This window comes from Calonectris borealis, chromosome 15, assembly GCF_964195595.1.
Source record: "Calonectris borealis chromosome 15, bCalBor7.hap1.2, whole genome shotgun sequence".
NCBI lineage: Eukaryota > Metazoa > Chordata > Aves > Procellariiformes > Procellariidae > Calonectris > Calonectris borealis.
This window is the reverse complement of record NC_134326.1, coordinates 5,030,971-5,053,694: the sequence shown is the minus strand read 5'-3', so window position 1 is coordinate 5,053,694 and position 22,724 is coordinate 5,030,971. Positions and strand designations below refer to the sequence as shown.

The window sequence follows — 22,724 nt, the reverse complement described above, 5'->3', positions numbered from 1 at the left end:
CTTTTACGTGAATAGGCTTAAATTACTCCAGTTTATCACTTGGAGAAATGCAAATTCTGTTCAGCAAAGTTTACAGCAGTGAAACACAGGGCCATTTGCAGATAGTCTAAGCATGGTAATCTTCAAATTGTAAAGATAACAAAAGGTAAAATGAGAACAAATATGAAAGGATATATAAACTAAGCCTCGTTAAGTAATTTCCAAAGTGTATTCAGTTAAAATATTGATCTGCTCTAATGAAAACTCATTCTCTGCTCTTGAGCAAGCAGCAGAGAATGAAGTACAGTATCTTTCGTTAGCAACAATCCATGAAATACGCATGTTCATGCAAGTATTTCAGGATTATTTTTCTTTGTAAAGTGAAGTCACTATTTATTTTGTCCAATATACAAAATGTGCCTATCCTATGGGCTAAGAAAATAGAGGTGATATTTTGCATGAAAATGCAAAATGAAGTAATAATTATAAACTGGACTTACTTTGGAGTACGATTACCACAGGTGATTCTACCAGACCCAGACTTCATACCCTGCTATTAAAGCAGCCATAAAAATATGGCCAGAGGCAAATTCTAAATCAGAAAGTGCTACTTCCCATTCCTTCAGTTTTAAATACATTGCAAGAAAAACAGCTAAGCAAATGCACAAGCATGTTCTGCTCCAGCTCAACAGTGGACATGATCTTCAGCCTAGCACACAAGTCTCTGCAGCCGTCTGGCGTGGAAGGGATTAATCCAGGGATGATTTCAACAAGTGCTGGAGCAAAAAAAAAAAAAAAGTAGAATGGATTATCATTTATCAGTACCTGGAAGCAGGAGAAACCTGCTTTAGTTACTAAGTCCACCTAATTGGTTAGCACAGATAACCCAACAAAAAAAATTGTGCTTTGAGATCCAGAATAATACATTTGGACCTATTTGCTAAGGTGCAGTGCTCACTAATCAACTGTATGGTACCCAGACCCTGAGGGCAGGTACCATCGGCTTAGTTCCAGCCTATGGAACTAAGGCAAGGCTTAGTTCCAGCTCAAAAGAGATGCTATAAGCAACAGTTTATCTCATCTCTGCTGCGGCTGGGCACATGTGTCACCTGAGCTGGGGAGATGACCGCACGCATCCCTTGCACTATCTGCAATCAGTCCCTAGGTCTCTTCGTGCACTTGCAAATTGGAGAAGAAAATTAACTTTAAACCAGTGGCCTGCCTGTTTCCCACGCTCAAAATCTCTCAGGGTGTTCAGCAAGCTGTAAACAAGGCAAAACTGAGGAAGAACGTGACATTAGATAAAATATCTTAACATCATGCTTTCCTAATAAAACTTTAAATTGGCATGTGTGTATCTATGAATATACACTTTTGCTTGCACTCACCACCATAAAGTGAGCTTCAGTTTAATAAAATTGCATTGTTTATAAATGTGAGGGCTCGTATTTCATACACTGACATCCCTGAAGAGCTGGGAGGGACTGAGCCAGTGTGATAATGAAAATGTAAATAAGAGGAAATACTATATATATGACAAAAGGCAAGGGCAAATGAGGAAGTGACAATCTCCTTTTTTGCCACTGAGGTTACTGTGGCTAATTTATAGGGTGTCAGAGAATGGAAGAAAAAGGTTTAAAAGTATTGACTTAAGAGAAGACACTGAAAGGAAACAAATAATGACAAAATAATCTTTGTGGGGGGTGGGGACTACTGAGTTGAAAAGGATAGATTTGCACAGAAGAGTACGTTGTGTCCTTAGGTCTGCGGCTCCAGGTCCCCCCCGCTCTGAGGTCTGTGCTACGCCCGCTGCGGGCTTTAGCTGGGCAGGAGGGATGGACAGAGATGTTGCTGAAGGAAACCTTTGAATGTGGCATGACAACTGAGGAAAGTTTAAGTGTAAATATCTGATGAACACAAGGGAAGGCGTGTTTGATCTGTGAGGCCTATTAATGTGAAGTAGTTACTCCTAAAATAAGTTTTGTCTTTTAAAACAAATATTATCGTGAAACACGATGGAAAATAGCTCTTTGTTGGCAAGTGATAGACAAAATAACCTAATAAGTCTTTCCTGTATTCATTTTCTGCAGTGGGGCTCCAAGAAATGCCCAGGACTGCTCTGTTGCAACAGGCATGTTCCACTGAAGGAACAATTTCTACCATTTTAGTGTGTTTACTGGAAAATTGTTGGTCTGGTGTCATTTTGAGTGCCCCCTTGGCCAGATCTAAAGCTTCACAAGTTTTTTTGAGAAGTTTCAAAATATTTCCCTTGAGAAAGGAAGAGGAAGCAGATGAAAAGATTAACCCACGGGGAACCATCAGGATCCTCTTCAGAGGCAGAGATTAATGCTGGTTCTGGAATAGAGAACGGAAGGAAAAAATAGTGTCCCTTAGAAAGGGATGAATTTTTCATAATTTCCTTTCTGCAGTCTGTTACAAAGAGCCGAGCCACATTTCTCAGCATGGGAAATAGAATCAAATCTACAACAATAATCAGGCTTATTTTTAACATAGAAATATCTGCCCTGTGGGACCAAAGCTCATGAACTGATTGTTGGAAAAACCTATTCTTGCAGGACAAGCTGAAGAAGATAAATTGCACTCTTTTGAAATAATGATTCACTGAACAAGGCTAGTATTGTCAAAAAGCAATATATCATTATTAAATTACAGTGTTCATCAAGTAATATTTTATTCAATAATATTTTGAAAAAATAATTCCAAGACCCTAATTTTGAGTCTGCTTTTATAAAGGACATCTGCATAAGCCAAAGAACTAAGCATTGTGAGCTGTAATTCTGCAGATTTTGTTTAAAGCTATCATGGAGCTGTAGAGCAAGTTTTCCATGAGCGAGACCTTTCTCTTTAATTACTTGATTTTCAGAATACTAACACAAATTCCAATAAGTGTTTTGGAAAACTGGTTGCTTAAGAAGTATATAAGAAGCAAATAAAATACCCACCAAAAAATTAGTCATATCACAATGCTTTTGCAAAGAGTGTGACTTTTCTCAGCTGGATCTTTCCTGCCTCTATAGAAACCATGTGAACAGCCACATTGCAGGAACGTAAAATCCAACAGGCTGGCCTCCCTCGTTAGCCTCGCCACTTACATGAGGTTGCATAGATATTTCCCCCCCCCCTCCCCTCTCTCAGTTGAATTATATTATAGGATATAAAGACTAAATGGCCAGTATTTTACACTTATATTTTACATTGACTGAAGTTCTAACTAACTTTAGAGTGATTCAATTAATAGGAAATGTCAATGAGAAGCTGGGCATGTTTAACTGGTTACAGAGCAGAAAAAGGCTCAGAGCCTAACTTGCTTATGTACTGCACAGCACAAAATGCATGGCTTCCTATGGGAAAACAAAACAACTGTCAAGGTCATGTGTAAACTGCTTGTTGCATTGAGGGACAAATAAGTTTTGGGAAATGCAGGGAAAGGAGTCTGGGGTTACGTGAATTTTGTAAAGGGTTTTAGGTAACTTACGGTTAACCAAAGGTAAACAAAAAGGTATTTCCTGTACAATGTATGGATTAGTGATGAGTCTCCCTAACCTGGCTTCCCTTCTCCTTTTTTCAACCACTCATTTCCCTTCCCTCATTTTAAGGCACTTCTTCCCCACTTTTTTCTCTCTCTACAGCTTCTTCTGCATTTCTTCATTTTGTGGCATGTGTTCTCTTTCAAAGAAAATGGCTTTTCTCCCTTATTTCATATTATCTGTTCTTTTTCCTGTAGCAGACACCCTTTCCATCTCCTTTCTTCTAACAGGAGCTATGATTTCTAGACTCTTCATTATCCCTTTGTGTGGAGAAGGTGTCTCCTTCAGGGCTCTTCTGGCCACTTGCCAGTGTTCAGTAACTTTTTCTGCATCATAAACGGTTATGATACTCTTCTTCTGTTCCATGCTATTACAGTCTCTTACCTTTATTCCCTTGCTGTGCAAGGGACCTTGAGCACAGTATTTAGGCATGTATTTTCAATGCTCAAGCCCCACAAATGGTGACTGAAACTCCAGATAGAGGATTAGGAGGATGGCTCATCCTGAATTCACCAATATTTCAAACTGATTTCTTAACACTGAAACAATGAACCAATGTTAATTAACCTTTATCACTCACTTATGTGTGTCCTCCCTTAATAACCTTCATATATATGTACAGAACTAATTAACTTATTAAAAGATAGCTTTATTCTGGTCTGTTCATTCACTGAGTCTGCTCTGAATTCATGCCTTTCCTCTATTCAGAGTGATGCCATTTCCTTGCACATTTCTTGTCTTTTAGCAGGAATTACTATATTATACTTGAGCCCAATAACCTAAAACATTTTTATAGGGCAAAAGTTGTGTTGTTTTGATAATAAGGGGAGCGTTAGCTTTTATGCCAAGCAAGTTTTGGATGTAGATGGGATTTTCAGATGCAGGTTTCAGCTGACATGGTCCTTGAAGTTTAAAGAATCTCAAACTGATGTACACTAAACATCTGTATATATTTGGGCATTACCTATACTGCTGGGGAAATGGGCTTGACAGGTAAAAACATGCATCAAAAAAGAGGTGAGATTATTGTAATACAGGACGTGATATGTCTCGAGTATTTTTCTCCCTTGTGGGAAGTGATCTCTTGAATAAAATGCACATAAGTATTTTTCATTGCTTATCTGTTTCCCCAAAAAGTCCGTGCAAATGCAGGCTGGATTCATTAAGATTCAGGAACTGTGGACACTATTTGAATTTTTCCTGGGATTAAAGTGACCTTTAGTGTCTCGGTAGCAAGCTTTTTGGTTAGCACACAGAAGAGTTTCCCTCACTGTTTACCCTCAGTATAATGTCATTTTCTAATACGCTTAAGCATGTCTGCTCTCTCACTTACATTTGTACAGCTTTTTTTAAAGCTAGTACTTTGAAAGGTCTATTCCTCCACACTGTTTCAATATTTAGATTAAAAAATATCTGGTGTTGCCTTTTGGAGCAACGTATCTGCTGCCTGCCCTTCTGTTCTCACCACCAGTTTCGGCTTTGTGAATGGGGAGCTAATCGGTAGCCCAGTAAGAAATGTGAGCTATTGCTTTACTCATACGGCTTTTATTTTGCTTTCAAGAGGTTGAAAACAGTTACACATTTCAGTTCTGTTGATGGTTTCTTTTTTCTCTATTGCTCTTGAAATCCAGTCTGTCCTATCCATTGCGTTAATAGAGCAAAGGTAACATCCAAAATAAATATTTTCCTGTCTTCTCTTTCAGATAAAATTGAAGATGAATTAGAAATGACTACAGTGTGCCATAGACCCGAAGGACTGGAACAGCTTGAAGCACAAACCAATTTCACTAAAAGAGAACTTCAAGTGCTTTACAGAGGATTTAAAAATGTAAGAACAATACCAAGTCTAGTATGTATGCCCCAACCAGCCTCAACGGCTCAGCTGCATTTTGTATCATTCCCCTGCTAAACATTAGGAGATTTGTGCTAGATCTCCCCTACCACAGCAAAATGAGCACAATCTGCCTCTTCATCTAATATTTATGACACTGTAATCTGCCTAAAACTGGCCTTGGATAATATTCAGTGTATAATATTCTCATTAAATTTGTTCCCCAAATGTCAGTAAGCACACTGCAATTTCATCAACTGTCCCAGTACCTCAAGATAACCTGAAAATGTTTTTATGATTACTTAATTCTTGCTGTCAGTTCCTCATGTTCAAGTATGAGCGGTACTGTTTGCTTGTGATTAGCTGCCCAGGATGGTTTTTTTATTCTTTCTTTAGCTGGAGAAATCTTGCTCTTGTAGTATGATGTTATTAGAGCACATTAGGACTATAAGGTCCTGCGTGAGTAGGGAATAAGGCTACGGTGGCAGAAGCCAAAAAGAAATCAGTATCAAGACTGAGGAGACCAGAGAGAGGCTACAGATTTAGGTGAAAGCAGGAAACATGCCAGTTTGCATGACTGTGTGCACAGAACAGCACCGTGCTCGTCTTTGTGAACCACCGATCCAGCCATACTCTCCCTGGTAGTAGGGAGTCTGCGGCTCCGTGAGCCTCAGCTTCTAGGTCACCTGCTGCTGCCTCTTAGGGACTCATCATAATAAATAGAAACAGATAGGGAATTTTGAGGGTACATGGAGCAGATGTTTTACGGACCTTGAAGAATGAATACTCATTACATGGTTGCCTGAGGGCCTGGATTTAGTCACCCAGGTGGTTTGTGCCAGCTGATGTTTTTATGATGATTAATAGTTCAGTATCGAGCTAGCTCAATAAACACAGTGTGGTTTTTAAGTTGTCTTGCAGGACAGCTCCAGCATTTCAGCTACTGTCACAGTGAAATGCTGATATTTCTTGGAAAGAGAAAGTCTGTTGGGTAAAAACTTGCCAAAAGAAAGCTGAGCTACCTTAAATACAGGCAGTGTTGAGGGAAACCTGCTGGACACTGAGAAGGGCCTTTCTTTTTGACAGATTCTTGAAATTTGATTGAATCACACCTCCAATGCATACTTGATTTCTCCAAGGAGCCTGTGGTTTCATCCTTTACTTCACCGCTCACCTAAGAGGGCCAAGACATAGTTCAGCTTTCTGTATTTTTCTGTTTGGTGCACGTGTTGTATTTGTACAGCCTTTGCTGCACGTAGGAGGTCATTTCATGCATGAAGTTTTCTAACCACTGAAGGCTGATATTCTGAAACCTCTTCATGCTTTGGGCAGTCAGTAAGAAATCATACGGCTTTTGAGACGGAGCTTGACAAGTTAACGCACAGTATAATATGACATAACTGCCTACAGTGGGAGACTAAACTCAGAGAGTTCTTAACCGCTGTGTTTTGCTAAGATCTCCAAAATGCCTTCTGTATTGCTGTGTTTGGTGGGAATCCTGCGTGGGAGAGCACTGCTCCACGCTGAGAGGAGGAGCTGGCTATGCCAGCAGCTACAATGCAAAACAGAGAGGTAGTCTTGCAACTCTCTCAGCAGATCTGAGATTTACCTCTTGCCCCTCCCAATTTTGCTATCGCTTTGCAGTTCAGAGGCATTACCTCCCAGGGCCAGAATAATGATAGACAAGTGCATTTAACTTGTGACCTAAACCCTTTCTTAAGACCTCACTGAAGATCTTGGTATTAATTGGTAGTACTGGCAAGATCTTGCTTTATATCAGGTTGTTAGGACAAGCAGGCTGTTTTCCTCTAGCTGCTATGCACACAATATGCGTGAAGCTTTAATATCTAAGGCTTAAATTGAAATGAAAGGGCAGCTTCAGCATTTGTAGCCTGTAAATCATTATTTCAATGGGATGAGTAATTATGCACAGCAGGCAAACTGACTCAGCTGTTACCATATTTGCTGTTGTACCGAACCGTCTGCTTCTTGGGATGAAGTTACAGTGCCATCTGGAGATTCAAAATCCCTGTGGAATACAGTCATTTTGCTCTCTCTGATTTATGCTTCCTGCTTGCTCTCAGTGATCACACAGGTCCTGTTTAATCATGAGGCAACACCTGGATTATCACAGGGCCGTTTACAGGCACTTGTAATGGAGAGAATGAGGCCCTGCTCAGCCTGGCTGCAGTCACAGGAGCTGAAGGTTGGATGTTCATGAACATGGATGGTGTTTGGCCAAAGGCAGTTCAACGCCTGGGGTAGCCTCCAGACTAGTGCCCTGGCTGACCAGGATCCTAATTCTCAGTACTTTTATTCCTGCTCTTTCTTCATCTCTGAAATCTGTTTCCCCACTCGCTCCAGACCTTCCCAGTCTCTTCCCAGTGTGTTACTGGTCGGGTCCGGTGTTTCTGCATCAGACTGATGGAGGCTTCCACCAAATTCAGATCCTTTGGCACTCCCGAGAAGCAGAGCACACTAACCAGGCCAGTGTCCTTGCTGCGTGGCCAAATGTCCCCTCTCTCTTTGCCTTCAGCTTTCTTTTCAAGTTGTGGAAGGGTGCTGTTGTCCAACATCTCCTGATGCCAGGACCAAAATTTCACTTTTATCTTAGCCATTATCTCTGTGCCCAAGGTGTGTTCTGCGTTACGTGGAATAGTCTATTTTGCACCTTGGAGTTAGCTGCTGTCAGGCTGGAGCCAGGTTAACGCGAGGCATTTGGCTGCAAAAGCAAGGTAACAAAGATGGCAAAGAACCTCTGGTGGATCTTGCCTTGGTTTAGCTTAACAAAATGAAGTGTGATGCTTTCTGTCTATAATACATCAGGAGAGAGAATTGTTTGAGCTGAAAGGCAGTACCGGCATGGGAACAAAATGGCCATGAATAGGCATAGGCTGGAATTAGAAGAAAGTTTCTAGTCCCCAGAGGAGTAAAGTTTGGGAAACAGTTATGGAATGGGAGGGAGGAGAATGAGAAACTATTTTTAAGATTAAAATTAATAAGTTGATGACTAATGAAGTGACCAACAATGACAGAGGTTTGAGCTCAGTAATTCAATACCTCCCATTTAGACCATGTTTCTAATGATTTACATTCTCTGGAATTGAGTGCATGGATTTAAAAGGGTTGGGATTTTTATGGGATTTTTTTCTCAATTTGAGGGGGTTCTGTGCTGTTAGGGGAAATGGTTGTTAGCTGCAGGGGATAATTTTCTGATACTAAATCAGAAAACAGACAACCCAAATAACTGAGGGACTGTTGGAGACATTCTTATCTTGCTTTAGTGTGAATATTTTAGCAAATCGGTAATGGAGCGTGGTATAAGATGTAATTGACTGTAACAAATCAGGGTTTTGGAGACTAAAACAAGCAGTATGAGCAAAGTAGAAATGTTCTGATACTTTAATAATCCCTAAAACATCTCCAAACTGGGAGAACATAGTAAGAGCAACAAATACATGGGATGTGTGAATGCTTAGAGCTGCAAATCTGGATTGTGGATCCTGAAGGAGAATCTATTAAGAGTCTGTCTGTGGTCAGCTAACTTAATACCTCTAGTTTAGCAAAATGTGACCCTCCCCGAGTACTCCTTTTCACATTCTGGCCAAGTTAGCTGAGAACAGTCTGATGGGCAGGTTATGTTTAGCTCCACTTCAATTCTGCTGCTGATCCCTGCTTGTTCACATTGCACATCTTTGAAAGCAATCAATGAAGTTAATTTCTGATTCCAGCAGAAGAAAGAACAGCAAGTGCAACTTTAGTTTGGTTTCCTTTTTGATCTTGCGTTTGGTTGGGTTTTTGGTGTTTTTTTTTTTTTTTAAGTGGATTCAGCTCCTTTGTGGTTTAGTATTTTAAAAGAAGTCTGAGAGGGTGGATTCATATACATGAGTCATGCTGTCAATGCCAATGCTCCATAGTTAGCTTTTTCAAAATGAGGGGTTGTTTCTGTGCTTGACAACAATACAAAAAAAATGTTCACTGTTCTTGTTGGACATTTTAAAAGAATTCATAGGTTAAAGAAATGAGACATGTTTCCCTGAAATCTAACCCCTTGCCATTGAAGGAAGGCTTTATGAACGTTATGGTGAAGGACTGTGCTTTTTCATAGTGCCAAGAAATTTTTCTTGAATGAGTAAACCTTTGTCTTCAGTGAAATTTAAACTGACACTAAGCTTACCTGCTCTTTTTCATGAGAGAGATTTCTTTTGAGTCAGCTGTGTTAAGTTATTCTGTAGCACTAATGAGGCCTCTTGAGCATTATTTGACTCTTATAAAAACAAAATTGTGATCAATTAAGTGCAAATGAATTGGTACTAGCATATGTGTCTGAAAGCAATCCAGTTACAGAGAGTTAAAGAGGCTGATCAATGTCAGTGCTGCCTCTCCCCAGCACTCCTGGAGGTTTGATGCAAACTTTCATTTGGCTTCCAGATGGAGCATCAGAAGCAATAAGAATCATGTGGAAATTCAGAAAATGTAATCAGGCACAATGGCCAAAACTGCTACAGGAGACACTGCCTCTGCGAGGAGAGTGCCTGCAGCAGCAGCCTCTCCTCTGTGCCCTTCGCAGACTTAAGCTTCATTCTTAAGGTTGCTAGTGGTGGGCTGCGGCTCTTAGGAAACGAGGGCTATTAATATAGCAGCGTGAAAAGTATAGAGAAAATAATGATCAGTTCTGGCATTTATATCTTTAAGCATGTGAAGTGATGGTTCTTAGTGAAGATAATAATTGTATTTATCAAGATGAGAGAAAGAAATATGTCTTCACTTAGTGTGTTTGGCTAGTAGCATTATGCTGGAAAGGATGGTTAGGTGCTGTGCTAGGCTTGGTTTTAAAAAGAATGACAATTTAGTCAAATACTCTGAAGTTCTGCAAAGGCCCAGTGTGTGTCTTGGAGCAGCAGCACTCCAGTGACCAAGGAGAAAATCTCTAGCCAAGAATGGCTGTTCATAGAGTACTTGGTCTGATCTATGATTAAAAGATACCATAAAAAAACCCAGATTATTTATTTAATGTACATTAAATTACAAGCTTTAGGAAACATGAACTTTGGGAGAATACTTTCATGGTAGCTATTACCTTATGTTAATTATTCTTCTTGTAATGATTTCCAGCTTATTAGAAGTGGCACAAATAGACGAAAAAGTAACTACTTTTCTCGTGACAAAGAAACCAGGCAATGACTGTTTTATTAGGAGCTCTGGAATGTTTTGAGGATAATCATCTAACCAGGAATTTTGCTGAGCAGAATTAGAAAGTTTTGTTAGTTTTGTCTGTAAATGAAAAACCAAGGTCTGGTCCTGCAGCCACTGGCTTTAGATAGTCCAGTTGGTCTTTTCATCCCCTTGCTGTGGAACAAGCCTTGAACACTGATGCTGGAGAAGGGGTGGCCACAGTGAGGTCAAGACCACAATGCCAGGTTTGGGTTTTATCTGGGACACTTAAACATCACCAGTGGAAGGACAGTCGTCAGGACATGAAGACATAGAGTAGAAGATAATTTCAGGGCTTTTCAAGCAACAAATTATCCTTTATTTAGTGCAAATCTATCCCAAATCACTGATGGTTTTCTACCCAAATAGCGGGTAGAAGACAGTAGGATTTCTTCTACATTGGAGGAAGGAACTCAGATCTAATCATCCTAATTCCAATAGCGAACAGGTATGTGATTAAGGAACTGCCTCTGATGTCACCTAAAGTACCCCTCCTTGCTCTCCTTCTGTGACTTGCACAGGATAAAGTGATTTCTCTTGTTCTGTCCTTTTCCATGGTTAGTGAATGCACATCAGGAGCAGGTGACGCTAGCAGATCGGAGGCTTGAAAAAATTGCCTTTTTTCCTTTATAGGCTTTTCATGGTGGAAGAATTTTGTGTCAAAGTCCTTTTTGTTCTTGAAAGGTATCTAAAGAACTCATCAATAAATAAGTCATAGACTTGAATCTTTCTCCAGCTTTTTGTGTCACCAGTTCAAAGGGATTTTCTTAGACTTCCTAAGTTTACTCATCTCAAATTCAGCAACCTGTAATGCTACCAGAATAAGCATTTGTCTGTCTTGGATCTGCAGAGTGGGGTTTTACACGCAGTGAGTGTGTGCATCTATGGCAGCTCCAGACTGCCGGTAGTGAGTAACTAACAGTACTGGCTTCTGCCCTGCTATGCAAACCGACCTAGGGCCATGACATGCACTCCCAAGCCTGCTCTTTAATGAAGTCTAGGCCAAGCACAGAATTATAGGGAGATCAGGGGGTTTTCCACCCCAACAGCATCATGTGGTGTAGCAGGCGTATTCCAGGTAGGGTATACCCCTGCGGCAGTAGGGTGTTTGGATGTAAAGGCTGTGCAGCTTTGTGCTCTTTCAAACTCACTTCTGTTCATCCCCAAGCTTGCTTGTGCTACCGCAATCTCTCAGTCTGCACAGAGGCGTTGCCCTCCTAGGTGTGTTAGTGCAGAAGAATGAACTCTTAAATAAATTTCCCTTACTTTAGAGGGTAAGTCCAGGAGGAAAACATGATATGCTGCCTGAAAACTAGCCATGGTTAGCCAATAGACTGGATTCGCCTTAGCGTTATTGAAAAGAACTGAAAAATAGTTTCCATCCCATTTCTCCAATAATGCCAATTAGGATTTATTAGGAAAAGAACAGAGAAACAAGGAGAGAGCACCATTACACTGCAGGACAAATGAACAGTGTACCGGCATCTTGAACATGGCTTGCAGTCCTGGGCTGCTGTCTCAAAAAGGGTATGGTGGAAATAGAAAAATGCAGAGAAGGGATGGTCAAAGGATGTTCAGTACCTTCCATGCTTCTCAGGGTGGGATGCTTCAGCCTGGAAAAGAGATAACGATGAGAAGATATACAAAATCACAAGAGGCAGGTAGAAAAAGTGTCAGGATCAACTTTTTGCTCTTTCTCTCTGTACAGGAGTTCAGGGCTATCAGGCAAGGTTGTAGGAGCCAGGTTCCAAAAATTGAAAGCTAGTCATTCCTTGTGCAAAGGGATATAGATCTATGAAACTTTTTGCTGAAGGACCTGTATTAAAATGGGACAGCAATCATCGTGTGACACAAAAGAGGAAAGCTATGGAGTAAGTATACTGCCAGTAACTGATGAACTTTCTTGATCCCAAGTCTGGCCTTCAGCTTAATCATAAGCATCAAACCAAGATATATGCACCAGATTCCTGAGAGATTCTGAGTTAACCTACTCAGATAATCCATCTTCAGCATGTCCTACCAAGAGAGGCAGTGCTCTTGCTCCTTCTTCCCTCCATGTTACACACTGCCTCAACTGGGGCTGAGGAATTTCAATTGCTGTGAATGCGGTCAAATGCCTGCAGCAGGGGACAGACCCGCAGTGTCCCTGCCTATGGGTATTTCTGAATGTGGGAGAAAGCTGACTTCTCTGTATCTATAATTCTGTGCTCTATGAAAAAGGGTCAGTGCCATGGTTATTTTATTGTTTTGCTCTGTTTTAATTTTCAAAATTGGTTGATAGGCAAATCTGTGAGGAAGAGTGTCATCAACTGGGAAATACTTTATATAATTGAAAACTTCACTTAGTCAGATAGCAGTGCCCGAGGCTCTCTGTGATACACGAACGTGTGTTGTAACAGCACTAAGCTGGTGGGGGAGTGGTAAAGCACCATAGTCAAGCTAAATTTGCTCTTGAATTTTACTTGGATTGTCCAAGTAATTTAAGTTTAAAAAAAGAGTTGAGAGTAAGGAAACAGGATTCACAAAATGGAGACAGTTCTTGTGCCATTTTTCACCCGTCTCTTCTATTGCCTGTGGTCCCGCATCCTGCTGGGTAAGATCTGAGGACCTCAGTTCAGATACCACTTAGAGGGTAAAGCACCTGGGGGCCTGGCTCCTCATACCTGCCATGTCTCCCTTTTCACGGGTGCTGTCCAGACTCTGCAAACATGCCCAGGGAGCACCTCCTACCCCAAATTACCTTAATACCTTGGATTTTGCTGGCTGTACTAGAGCAAGTGCGAGCCCTCCAGGCAGGGATCCCCTTTTCCCTTCCGCCGCCCTGTGGGACTAGTTAGTAGGTCAGGTAGTTCAGGGCAGAAAATCTGCCAGCTTCTACCTAAGTGTTTGCCCTTATTCGAAGCAGCCAAAAGTGAAGTGAAATGCTTTACATTCTAGTACCAGAGCTTAAAAATAAAATAACCCCACAGGTTGCCAGGTTAGAAAATTTGCATGAGCACAGTCTGGCTTCTCAGAAGTTTACAGAAGACTGAGCGGATAAACAGATCAAAAATGATCTAATCTTTTTCAGCCTAATCCTAATGCTTGTTTGCAAGGACTTAGTATAGTGTGTACTGTTACCTGACACCAGCTCCATGGAGGCTATCTGGCTACGGTCTTCTGCTGAGGATTAATGAGTTCATGTATGTGGAGGCATCGGACAGGGAAGTGTTAGCTAGCGCTAACGTTATTTGTAATTATTAGATGAAAGCTTCATATGACAGAAGGCATGAGCTGCCTTTCTAGGTCGTCCTACAAAACAGCGATTAAACACTGCTGAAAACACTCTTAGAAATGTTAATAATGGTGAACCAAGTCTATGAGATGCTTAAGATGAAATTGCAGTCTGAATTATTTTAATTTCTTCAGCTGCGCAGCCTGTGCATCCAGAGCACTGTGAGAACAGGAATGTGATTTGTTTAATTGCTCTCTTTGGGCTTGTAGAGTTTTGCAAATGAACCTTTACAGAGCAGGTTTTTTTTCTTGATATTTTTTTTTTCTTTTTTGGTTTTCCAACAGGAATGTCCTAGCGGGGTTGTTAATGAAGAGACGTTCAAACAGATCTATGCACAGTTTTTTCCTCATGGAGGTAAGCAGAGTACTTAGCGTCTGTCGGGTTTATTGAAGCATGCGTTAACATTCATTACTGCCAGCTGGCTGCAAAACTACTTCCGATAATCTGTGCAAGAAATGTGAATTGAGCTTAAGCTTTGCAGGATCTTAAACAGAAACACAAACAGCAAGGTAATAAAATTTAGTTTGACTCTTTGAACAGTTATTTCACAAGAATATAGACAAACCCACATTAAAGATTGCCACTAGTTGTCAGCCCTTTATTCTCCACTAAACAGTGCACTAGTCCAAGATAGAAACTGAGGATCGATGTTTTTGTCTGTCCTGACTTTCTGGATGGCAGAAAGCTAAATCACTTCCCCTCAGTGTGTCTTTGCTTCCCTGCTGTTGGACTGCTGTGCATGTCATATCTAGCACAGGAGAGTCCCAGACCTCATTTTGGCCTGCAAATTAATCAAAACCTCCCTAAAATTCTTAAAGCACTTCCTAGTTGATGTGTGAACACCTAGCTACCTGAAATGATCATTTTTGGTGTTTGTGTGACTAATTAAGACAGGGTCACGTCATGTATTGGAATATTAAAGTATTGTATTAAACCTCTCAGATAATGTATGTTCTTGCCTTTTAAAAACATCAAGAATCTATATGTTCTTCTAACTGGATATGTTCCGTGGGAATACTGTTCTCAAAGTGAAAGAAATGAGTCAGGGGTTTACATGGCTTTTTAGTAAAAGATGCAGTATTTGAGGCTTTCTGAATGTATTCCACTCTGTAGTAGCTGCAGACTATACTCATTGTGGAATGATGACTGAAGTTTCTGTAAGAGTGTGTATGTGCGTGTGTGTTTAAGGAGGTCATCAACAAGTGGTTTCTCAACCAAATGTCAAGATAAAACACGTTATGCTTATGTTTTACAATGCATGTGACCTCAAAGATGTACACCTATAAAAAGTTCACATTAAATTTCAGTATGGGCTTGATGATTTCCTATTGTTGTCACTTTTGTTTCTGTTATAAAAAGCAATCATTCAATGTAATTTTTTAACAAATATGCAAAAAATTAAGTAATTATAATGTTAATGTATTTCTGGATGTGGTTTGTGTTTTCCACATAAGTTCCAGTAAGTCCAAGGAACTCCAGTTACCCCAAGTAACTGCACTAACTCCTTTAAGTGACATGCCTCCTTCCTCCCCATGTGTGAAGAACAATCAGGCACAGAAACTTAATCTTTTCATGGATAGATAACTTCTCCCCCCTCTACTGAGGATGACAAAGACTTGCCTTTTGGTTTTTTTTGTGTCACATTCCCATTATTCTCCCTTGGTTAATAATGATAGTATTACAACCATGCTTAATAATAAATCACTTTAAGAGCAGATGTGATTTCGTATTTACTCTGTTTTCTTTCACTTGGTTTCCAAACTGTTGGTATAACCTTAGCATCATAAATTGTGAGATTTCAGATTCCTCAGAGATTTTTTCACTTTTATGGCTCTCTGTACAAATAAACTTGTACATTCCAGAGGTAGTAAAGTACCTCTGAGTTATAAAAACTTTGTGCAGTGTCATCCCAGCCTTGTGATATTTTTGTTACATAGGGCTCCTATCCATGACAGGTTTTCATTTTTGCTAATCATCTAGTGATCTAGTATTTCTTAATGTACATCATACGTTATTGAAATAAGACCTCTAGTTTAATATTTTTAGCTTATCATTTAGTTTAGCTTAATAGGAGTGTTTTGTAGAAATGTCCCACAAATAATTTTATGGTTTTCTTCTGGAGCTATTTTATTTCATAATCCTTCTCTTAAAAATGTAGTAGACAACTTTTTTTCTTAAAGTCCAGTGTATTCAATCCTTACGGATGACCGTGACTTAAGTATTTGATTTTTCTGCACACTGTTACACTTTCCTGGATTTGAATAATGGAAAAGTTTTAATAATTTCATAGAGATCAGAGTAAAGAGGTGCTGGGTCTTTCCACCTGACTGCCTGCATAGCACAGGGCACCAGGCTTCACCTGAATACCCGTACACTGAGTATGAAGACTCAGGCTTCACTAATGCTCTGTGCTAGAGGCAAAGAACAGAAGAGACAAAAAAGTGCATGGTTGTTAGAATAGCGATGAAATGATTAAGTGAATTTAATATCGGTTTCTTCCATCCTGAAAAGCTGGGCTCTAGTGATGCAGAGAGCAGTGTGAATTGCCTCCAGAGCAGACAACAGGCCAGTGAAGGTCTTAAGGTCATACACCTATTTGATTTTCTTTTCTGCATACCATTACTGTTTTTCACATCCTTCACGTGGCCATAGAAACTGTTCTTCTCAGTAGAAAAGATTTTCTAAAACCAGCAGTTTAAGATTCAAAAGGACAAAAAATATGCCTCGGATGAGATTGCTCTTTAACAGTCATGGGCCAAAATCATGACCCTTCTGAAGCTGGACAGTCCCTGGGGATCTCTGCTGTATCTCACACAAAGAAAAATGTGGAGGAAGGAAGCACACAGGCTGCAATCACTCTTTGGTGCTTTTGCTGCGTTTCCCACCAAAGCTAATACTCTATTTGCCCCAGAGACAATGTTGAGAGGTTTTTTTTTTTGCTCGTTCTTCCAAGTACAGCCCCATAATCCAGATAATTTCTACTGTAATAAAAACTTCTACATTTCAAGGCTGTTCTAAGGGAGGGCGTGGGGAGTATGCAAGACCATGTTAACATTTACTAGTTCATAGAATATCTGGCAATGCTACAAGGTTGGTTTTATACAAAAGGAAAATTATGTTGTTTAGAGCCATTATACGTATAATGAACTGTTGTACCAATCGGTGCCCTTTGTGTTTTTCAGACGCTAGCATGTATGCACATTATCTCTTTAACGCATTTGACACTGCACAAAATGGCTCAGTGAAGTTTGAGGTAATTGTTTTGCGTCCTCCTTTGATGTATCTTTCTCAGTTCCGTGGTTTTAAGCTTCTCCATCCATTCTTTACTGTAAACTAGTCTTCCTGCCGTTCCAGCCTGGCTAAGCTGCCTAACCCATATCATAAGCTTGGCCTTTACGGTGGCTGCAGTTGAGTACTTAAGGACTTTTCTGATTTTTGTGGTTACCTCATACACATATATTAGTGTGACAGTACTCGGATCATCTTAGCAGATGCTACGTCCATTGAGTTCGGTCAGAGAGGACGTTTTTGGAAAAGGGAGTCAGAAGAGATTGATAACCATATGCTCTATCCTAAGAAGATAAGTCTCTTGACTGGCTTTATATAAAGAAGGTGACTTAGAAGAGGATGTTATGAAAATTCACATTTCTCTCTCTGCCTTGAACCAGGATTTTGTGATGGCATTGTCCATTCTGTTGCGGGGAACTGTTCATGAAAAGCTAAGATGGACGTTTAATCTGTACGACATAAACAAGGATGGCTATATAAACAAAGAGGTAAGGCTATTTCCAACAAATGGGGTCGATTTCTGAAGAGAGCTGACTGGTTTCTCTTGCAGACCACAATTAATTTTGCATGCAGCTAACGAAATGCAAATCAGACTGGACTTGAGCATGTCTGTCTCTAAGTAAAGTGCGCAGTGATCTTATATTGCATGATTTTGTAGACATATTTTTCTATATTATAGTGCCTTTAATGGATTGCTTTAGCCAGGAGCAAAATCCTCGTTACAGCTATGAGCAACATAACCTGGGCGAAGGGGAGGGTGATGGTGACAATAGCTACTCGGTGACTGAGGCACCAAGGGGTTTCTGGCTGCACTGGGAGGTATGGCGTGGGCTCACCTGAAGCACTAGAAGGCCCCAGCACCACTCCCAAATCCTGCATTATCATCTGGTTTTACCTTTTTATCTGGTATTGTTTGTTCCCTTCGTGGGAAGCCTTGATTTTGAGCATGGTAACCTGAATATTTTGCAAATACCTCTTGGTCTATCTTTTCAAAACTATTGTGCATACCTGGAGGGTTTGTGGTTACTGCTACTGGTCAGGGAGTTGTGTGGCAGCGTGTGCAAGGTGTGGAGAAGGGCTGGCTTCCCAGTGACTGCCGTGAAGGTCCCTGGCCCCAGAGGAGGCTCTGGGACCAGGTCGGTGCCACAGTGCTCAGGACCGAGCATGCCACTTCAGCCCAGCACCACCCCTAGCAGCTGCCATGTCAGAGCACGCATCCTGCAACGCTGCCGGGCCAGAGGAGGGAGGTGAGCGCTGCAGGCACCTCCAACGCGGCTGTGGCAAAGTCATGGCACAGTCAGAAAGAAGCACTTGGGTTTTATAGATGAACTTGTATATGGTGATACACCTGTCTTCATGCACATGTATAGGTATTCTCTGTGCTGTTTTGTAGTAGGAGAAGGGTGAAGAAAAGGGTAGTAAAATAAAGAAACATGCTATCATTTCTATTAATTTCCCTTCTGTGCTTGTGCTGGCATGCCACTACTGCAGGAAATGATGGATATCGTAAAGGCAATTTATGATATGATGGGAAAGTACACATATCCAGTGCTCAAGGAAGATGCTCCAAGGCAGCACGTAGAAGTATTCTTCCAGGTACTTGATTTTTGATGTGTTTTTCATAACACTTGAGCTGTTCACTGATATACTTTACTGTAAGGTTAGCCCCAAGTTCAATCCTATTTGTCTCTCAGCCCAATCCTTTGCAGTGGGATGTGCCACATCCAGCAAGTCTGAAGCCTCTGCATGTGTGGCAGCTCTTCTCTGCTTCTTCTCTCAACTGCCCGTAAAGAGAGCCAGGAATATGGGTGCTGGTTGGTGAGGCAGTGAATAAATAAGCGATGTAATAAGGGCAGAGGTTGCTGTGTATGTCAAGGAAGGAATAGTTGGAGATGACCTCAAAAGCGCTCCCAATACCAGAGTAAACAAGTCCTTAGCAGTTGGCAAATTTATCCAATGACACTGAGTCTGTAATCTAAGCTTGTAATTCAGATTGCATCAAATAAGATACTATAACTGCAGTGTTACGTATGGAAACAAAAATTTTTTTTATTTTATTTTGCAGAAAATGGATAAAAACAAAGATGGTGTTGTAACTTTAGATGAGTTTATTGAATCGTGTCAGGAGGTAAGGACAAAATTATAACTGCATGAAAGGTCTAGCTCATGCCACAGCATTTGCTTTCCCTTTGGACAAATTCCATTTCAAACAAGATGCTGCTCAGGATCCCAGGTTTCCTTTGCTCTGTGAAAAGGCAGCTTCAAGATTGAGTTTCTGGTGGTGCCCTGTGAAGTCTGTGACTGAATAGGGAAGTAGGGTCAGGCGAATCATGGGAGAGGGCCTCTTCGTTTCCAGTGCTGGTGGCCAGTGCTTTTATTTTCCTGAGTGAACTGCAGTACCTGATTCTGTAGACAAGCAGATAACTCTAGAGAAAGCTCATAATGCCCTTAACCTTCCTTAGTTGGGTTTTTTTTAGGTTTTGGGGTTTTTTTTGTTTGGTTGTTTTTTTTTAAGAGGCTGATATTGTCTCTGTGTGCTGCCCCTGGATGTCATCAGCAGGTACCACATTGCTGGAACTGCCCAGAGCTGAAGGTCTCTCAAAATCTCGTAGTTACAGCACTGACTTATAAAACCAGTTGATGTTTTCATAGACAAACATTAAAAGCAAATGCTGTCATCATAACAATGATTTTTTTTTTTTCCCCCCTGTTTTAGAAATAAGCTCCCTCTTGCAAATTCCATACGTTAGGTTGGCCTTAATAAATATTTGCTGGTATGTTTAGCACTGGCACAAAGAAAAGCATCTGCATTAACATGTAATTGGCAAAGTGTCTGTTGTCTTAGACTGTAATTAACTATGTGAATGTTTGCTCAGAGATATCTCTAATATTTAATCAGTCCAATAATGGCCTCTGCATTTTAGAAAGTTTACATTGGTGCAAATAATTACATACCAGCCCTCCTGTGTATTTGACTTTCCCTGGAAAAATCTTTCCTGTTCTGCAGTCAGACAGCTCTTCTGTACCTGAGCAATGGGAAGATGCTCACTATGGAGGGCTAGGCTGGCTTCCCGCTAGGCTGTGTTGAGTCTGGCTCTGGCAACATCCAGATTACTTCTCAGCCAGAAACTTCAGGCAGCAAAATCCTTGTTAGCAGATCATAATGCAAGGTTAATTTTTTTCAGTTACTTCATTCTTGGTCCCTCCTGATTGTTTAGCTTATTTTTGGCCTCGTCTTTAAGCTGATCATTTGTGTTGTGTATTATTCTTCACATTCATAGTTTGCCTTCAGGCTGGATGTGTGTGTATGATTACTGGTCTCAGTATTGAAGCAGCTTTACTTCACTTTTAACTGTTAGTTTGTTTAATGCTGTGCCCTAGTTTGGGTTTGGTTCCTTCTGTTGATATACTTGCACTAGGAGCTCTGCAGTCTGATGCATTGCCATGTGTGCTTTCCTGGCAGATAGGAGCGAGCCCTGCAACGCTAAGATTTTTTTTTTTTATGAAAAACAAACCAAAGTGCACTGTAGTGCTTACCTCTGCCATTTCTGAGGATATGGCTCATGGGCAGTGAACTCCTAGCATTGCTTTGGAGAGGATGATTGGTTTCCCATGCAAGGCGATACCTTCTACTAGTACTTTCTAGTGTTAGAAGTGAGATAGATGGATGCAGCCTCAAAATAAGATAGAGGAATGAGACGCAATAGATCTCTTACGTGCTCAATGTGGAAAATTATTTTCATGTTACAGGTAAACAGTTAGATCCAACTTTTGGGATAACTGAATTCCTGGGGGGAAAAAAAATCATCATTATGTTTTTGAATATTACTCTGGTTATTACCTTGAAATACAATTTCGAGACTTCATGAGAAATAATCCGGGATTTCCCTTGTGTGTCTCTAACTTTCTCATTTGGATCTAGGAACCTCAGAGAGGGTGAGATTGCATGCATTTTGGGTTTGAGCTGGTTGTATTTCTGGGATAGAGTGGTCCTTCAAGGCAGCTTGCTTATCAGTTCAAAACCTGCAATTTCATTTGGACTTTTGAAGCATATTAGCTAAGTGCATATTTGCATATTCAGGATCAATGAAATGCGGTTGGGCACTGAAGTCTGAGGGTTCAGTACAGTCACCAGCTCAGTGCTGGTGTCTGGTTTTCTTCAGTAAAGCACAGCCTGTGGTGAATGTCAAGCTTATTAGAAGATCCTGTGCTTGCACACCTCAAACCAACTAAGGTGCCAAAGTAAGAGACGACTGCTTTGCTGAATCAGGATCTGATCACTGAATCAATTCCAGCTCATCGAGGATGAAAAGCATTATGATAGCAAGGCTGTTGCCTGCAGTAGCAGTTGCCAAGCCCCTCCTGTGCCATGCAAAGTTACGAGTCGTGCTTGTCAGTGCTGGTTGTATGAAAATGTCTTCTCATTGCTTTCAGGACGACAATATCATGCGATCCTTACAGCTCTTTGAGAACGTGATGTAATCGTGTCTGGTGAGCGCTGGAGGAGTCAGAGACTTTCTGTGTAACAAAGACCTCCTTTCTGGGTGAAAGCTTTTTACAATTCAGCCATATTCAGTGTGTGAGGATTTTGTATGACATCTCCAACCAAATGGCAACCGAATGCAACCGATCCCACCTCTTCTCCCCAAGAGACACCGGTGGACCTTTGTTTCGTTTTGGAAGCATGTGAATATTTTAATAAAACCTGACAAGAGAGAACTGTCGCTCGAAGTTCAATGAGTAATATACAGCATTGTTTGCTAGGCACAAGTCCTGCTTTTAATCTAGCAAGCTTGATTATGTATGATAGCACATGTCGATAGCTTACTCAGCCATCTATTGCAAGTGAAAAGCTCAGTTCATACTACCGTACGGCAAAATGTTTTATGAATGCCTCGCCGTTAATCTGCTTTGACAAAAGTCGAATCCACCAGGGCGTCTGTAAAAAATGAACAGTAAATGTACCTAGGACATTAAGCAGGCAGCCTGTGTAGCCAATATCCCTATTTCTGCAGAGATCCTGCTTTTCCTCTCACATGCACTGGTGCCACCACACTGAGTTTGGTGGAGTTTTTCCTGAACACATTGACTAGAGGATCTTCATGCCAGGGTGAGCCAGAAAGGAGCAAAACATGTGTTGCACATATAAATTTCAAACTACAGAACAAATCCTGTTCAATGATGGTAAGTTCTTGCAAGACCAAGCAGGTTTATAAGGGCTGTACAGGAAGATGAATACCTGCTCTGGTCCCAGCCACCTTCTACAGTCCCAGCATGTGATGGGACACGAGGTGATTCTCCAGTGTGCGTCTCAGCAGCACCATGGTCATGTGCTATGGTGCTTTCGGTGTAGTTTGGCACACGCTTCCTAGATTCATCATTTGAACGTTTGTATTTTTGCATTGGAAGTTACAGTAAAGTGTTGCCCACTTCATGGATTTATTTAAACTTTCCAGTTTTACTTAGTGCAGAAAAGGGCCCAGATGGTGCAGCTGTGTTTCCACATACAGACCTTGGCACCCACAAAGTGCACTGTAAGTTTAATTGGGAGCTACTTAGCTAGCTGCCAGGCCCGTATCTCCCTTTGGGT

The 22,724-nt window shown here is 40.9% G+C and overlaps 1 protein-coding gene across 1 annotated transcript; it reads left to right on the top strand.

The window, feature by feature from the left end:
* The first annotated feature begins 5,236 nt into the window (after window positions 1-5,236).
* KCNIP1 (potassium voltage-gated channel interacting protein 1) lies at window positions 5,237-21,850 on the top strand. Its single transcript, XM_075164085.1, has 7 exons — window positions 5,237-5,355; window positions 14,131-14,200; window positions 17,029-17,099; window positions 17,515-17,622; window positions 18,626-18,730; window positions 19,200-19,262; window positions 21,569-21,850. The coding sequence occupies exons 1-7, from the start codon at window positions 5,254-5,256 to the stop codon at window positions 21,614-21,616; spliced, it is 567 nt and encodes a 188-aa protein (XP_075020186.1). The 5' UTR covers window positions 5,237-5,253; the 3' UTR covers window positions 21,617-21,850.
* Window positions 21,851-22,724: the final 874 nt, after the last annotated feature.

What these genes read in the sequence shown, in the direction of transcription:
- KCNIP1 (XM_075164085.1), top strand. Translation starts at nt 5,254, where the DNA reads ATGACTACAGTGTGCCATAGACCCGAAGGACTGGAACAGCTTGAAGCA. An exon ending in TTTACAGAGGATTTAAAAAT is followed by an intron (nt 5,356 to 14,130) that starts GTAAGAACAATA and finishes GTTTTCCAACAG; the next exon opens with GAATGTCCTAGCGGGGTTGT. An exon ending in TTATTGAATCGTGTCAGGAG is followed by an intron (nt 19,263 to 21,568) that starts GTAAGGACAAAA and finishes CATTGCTTTCAG; the next exon opens with GACGACAATATCATGCGATC.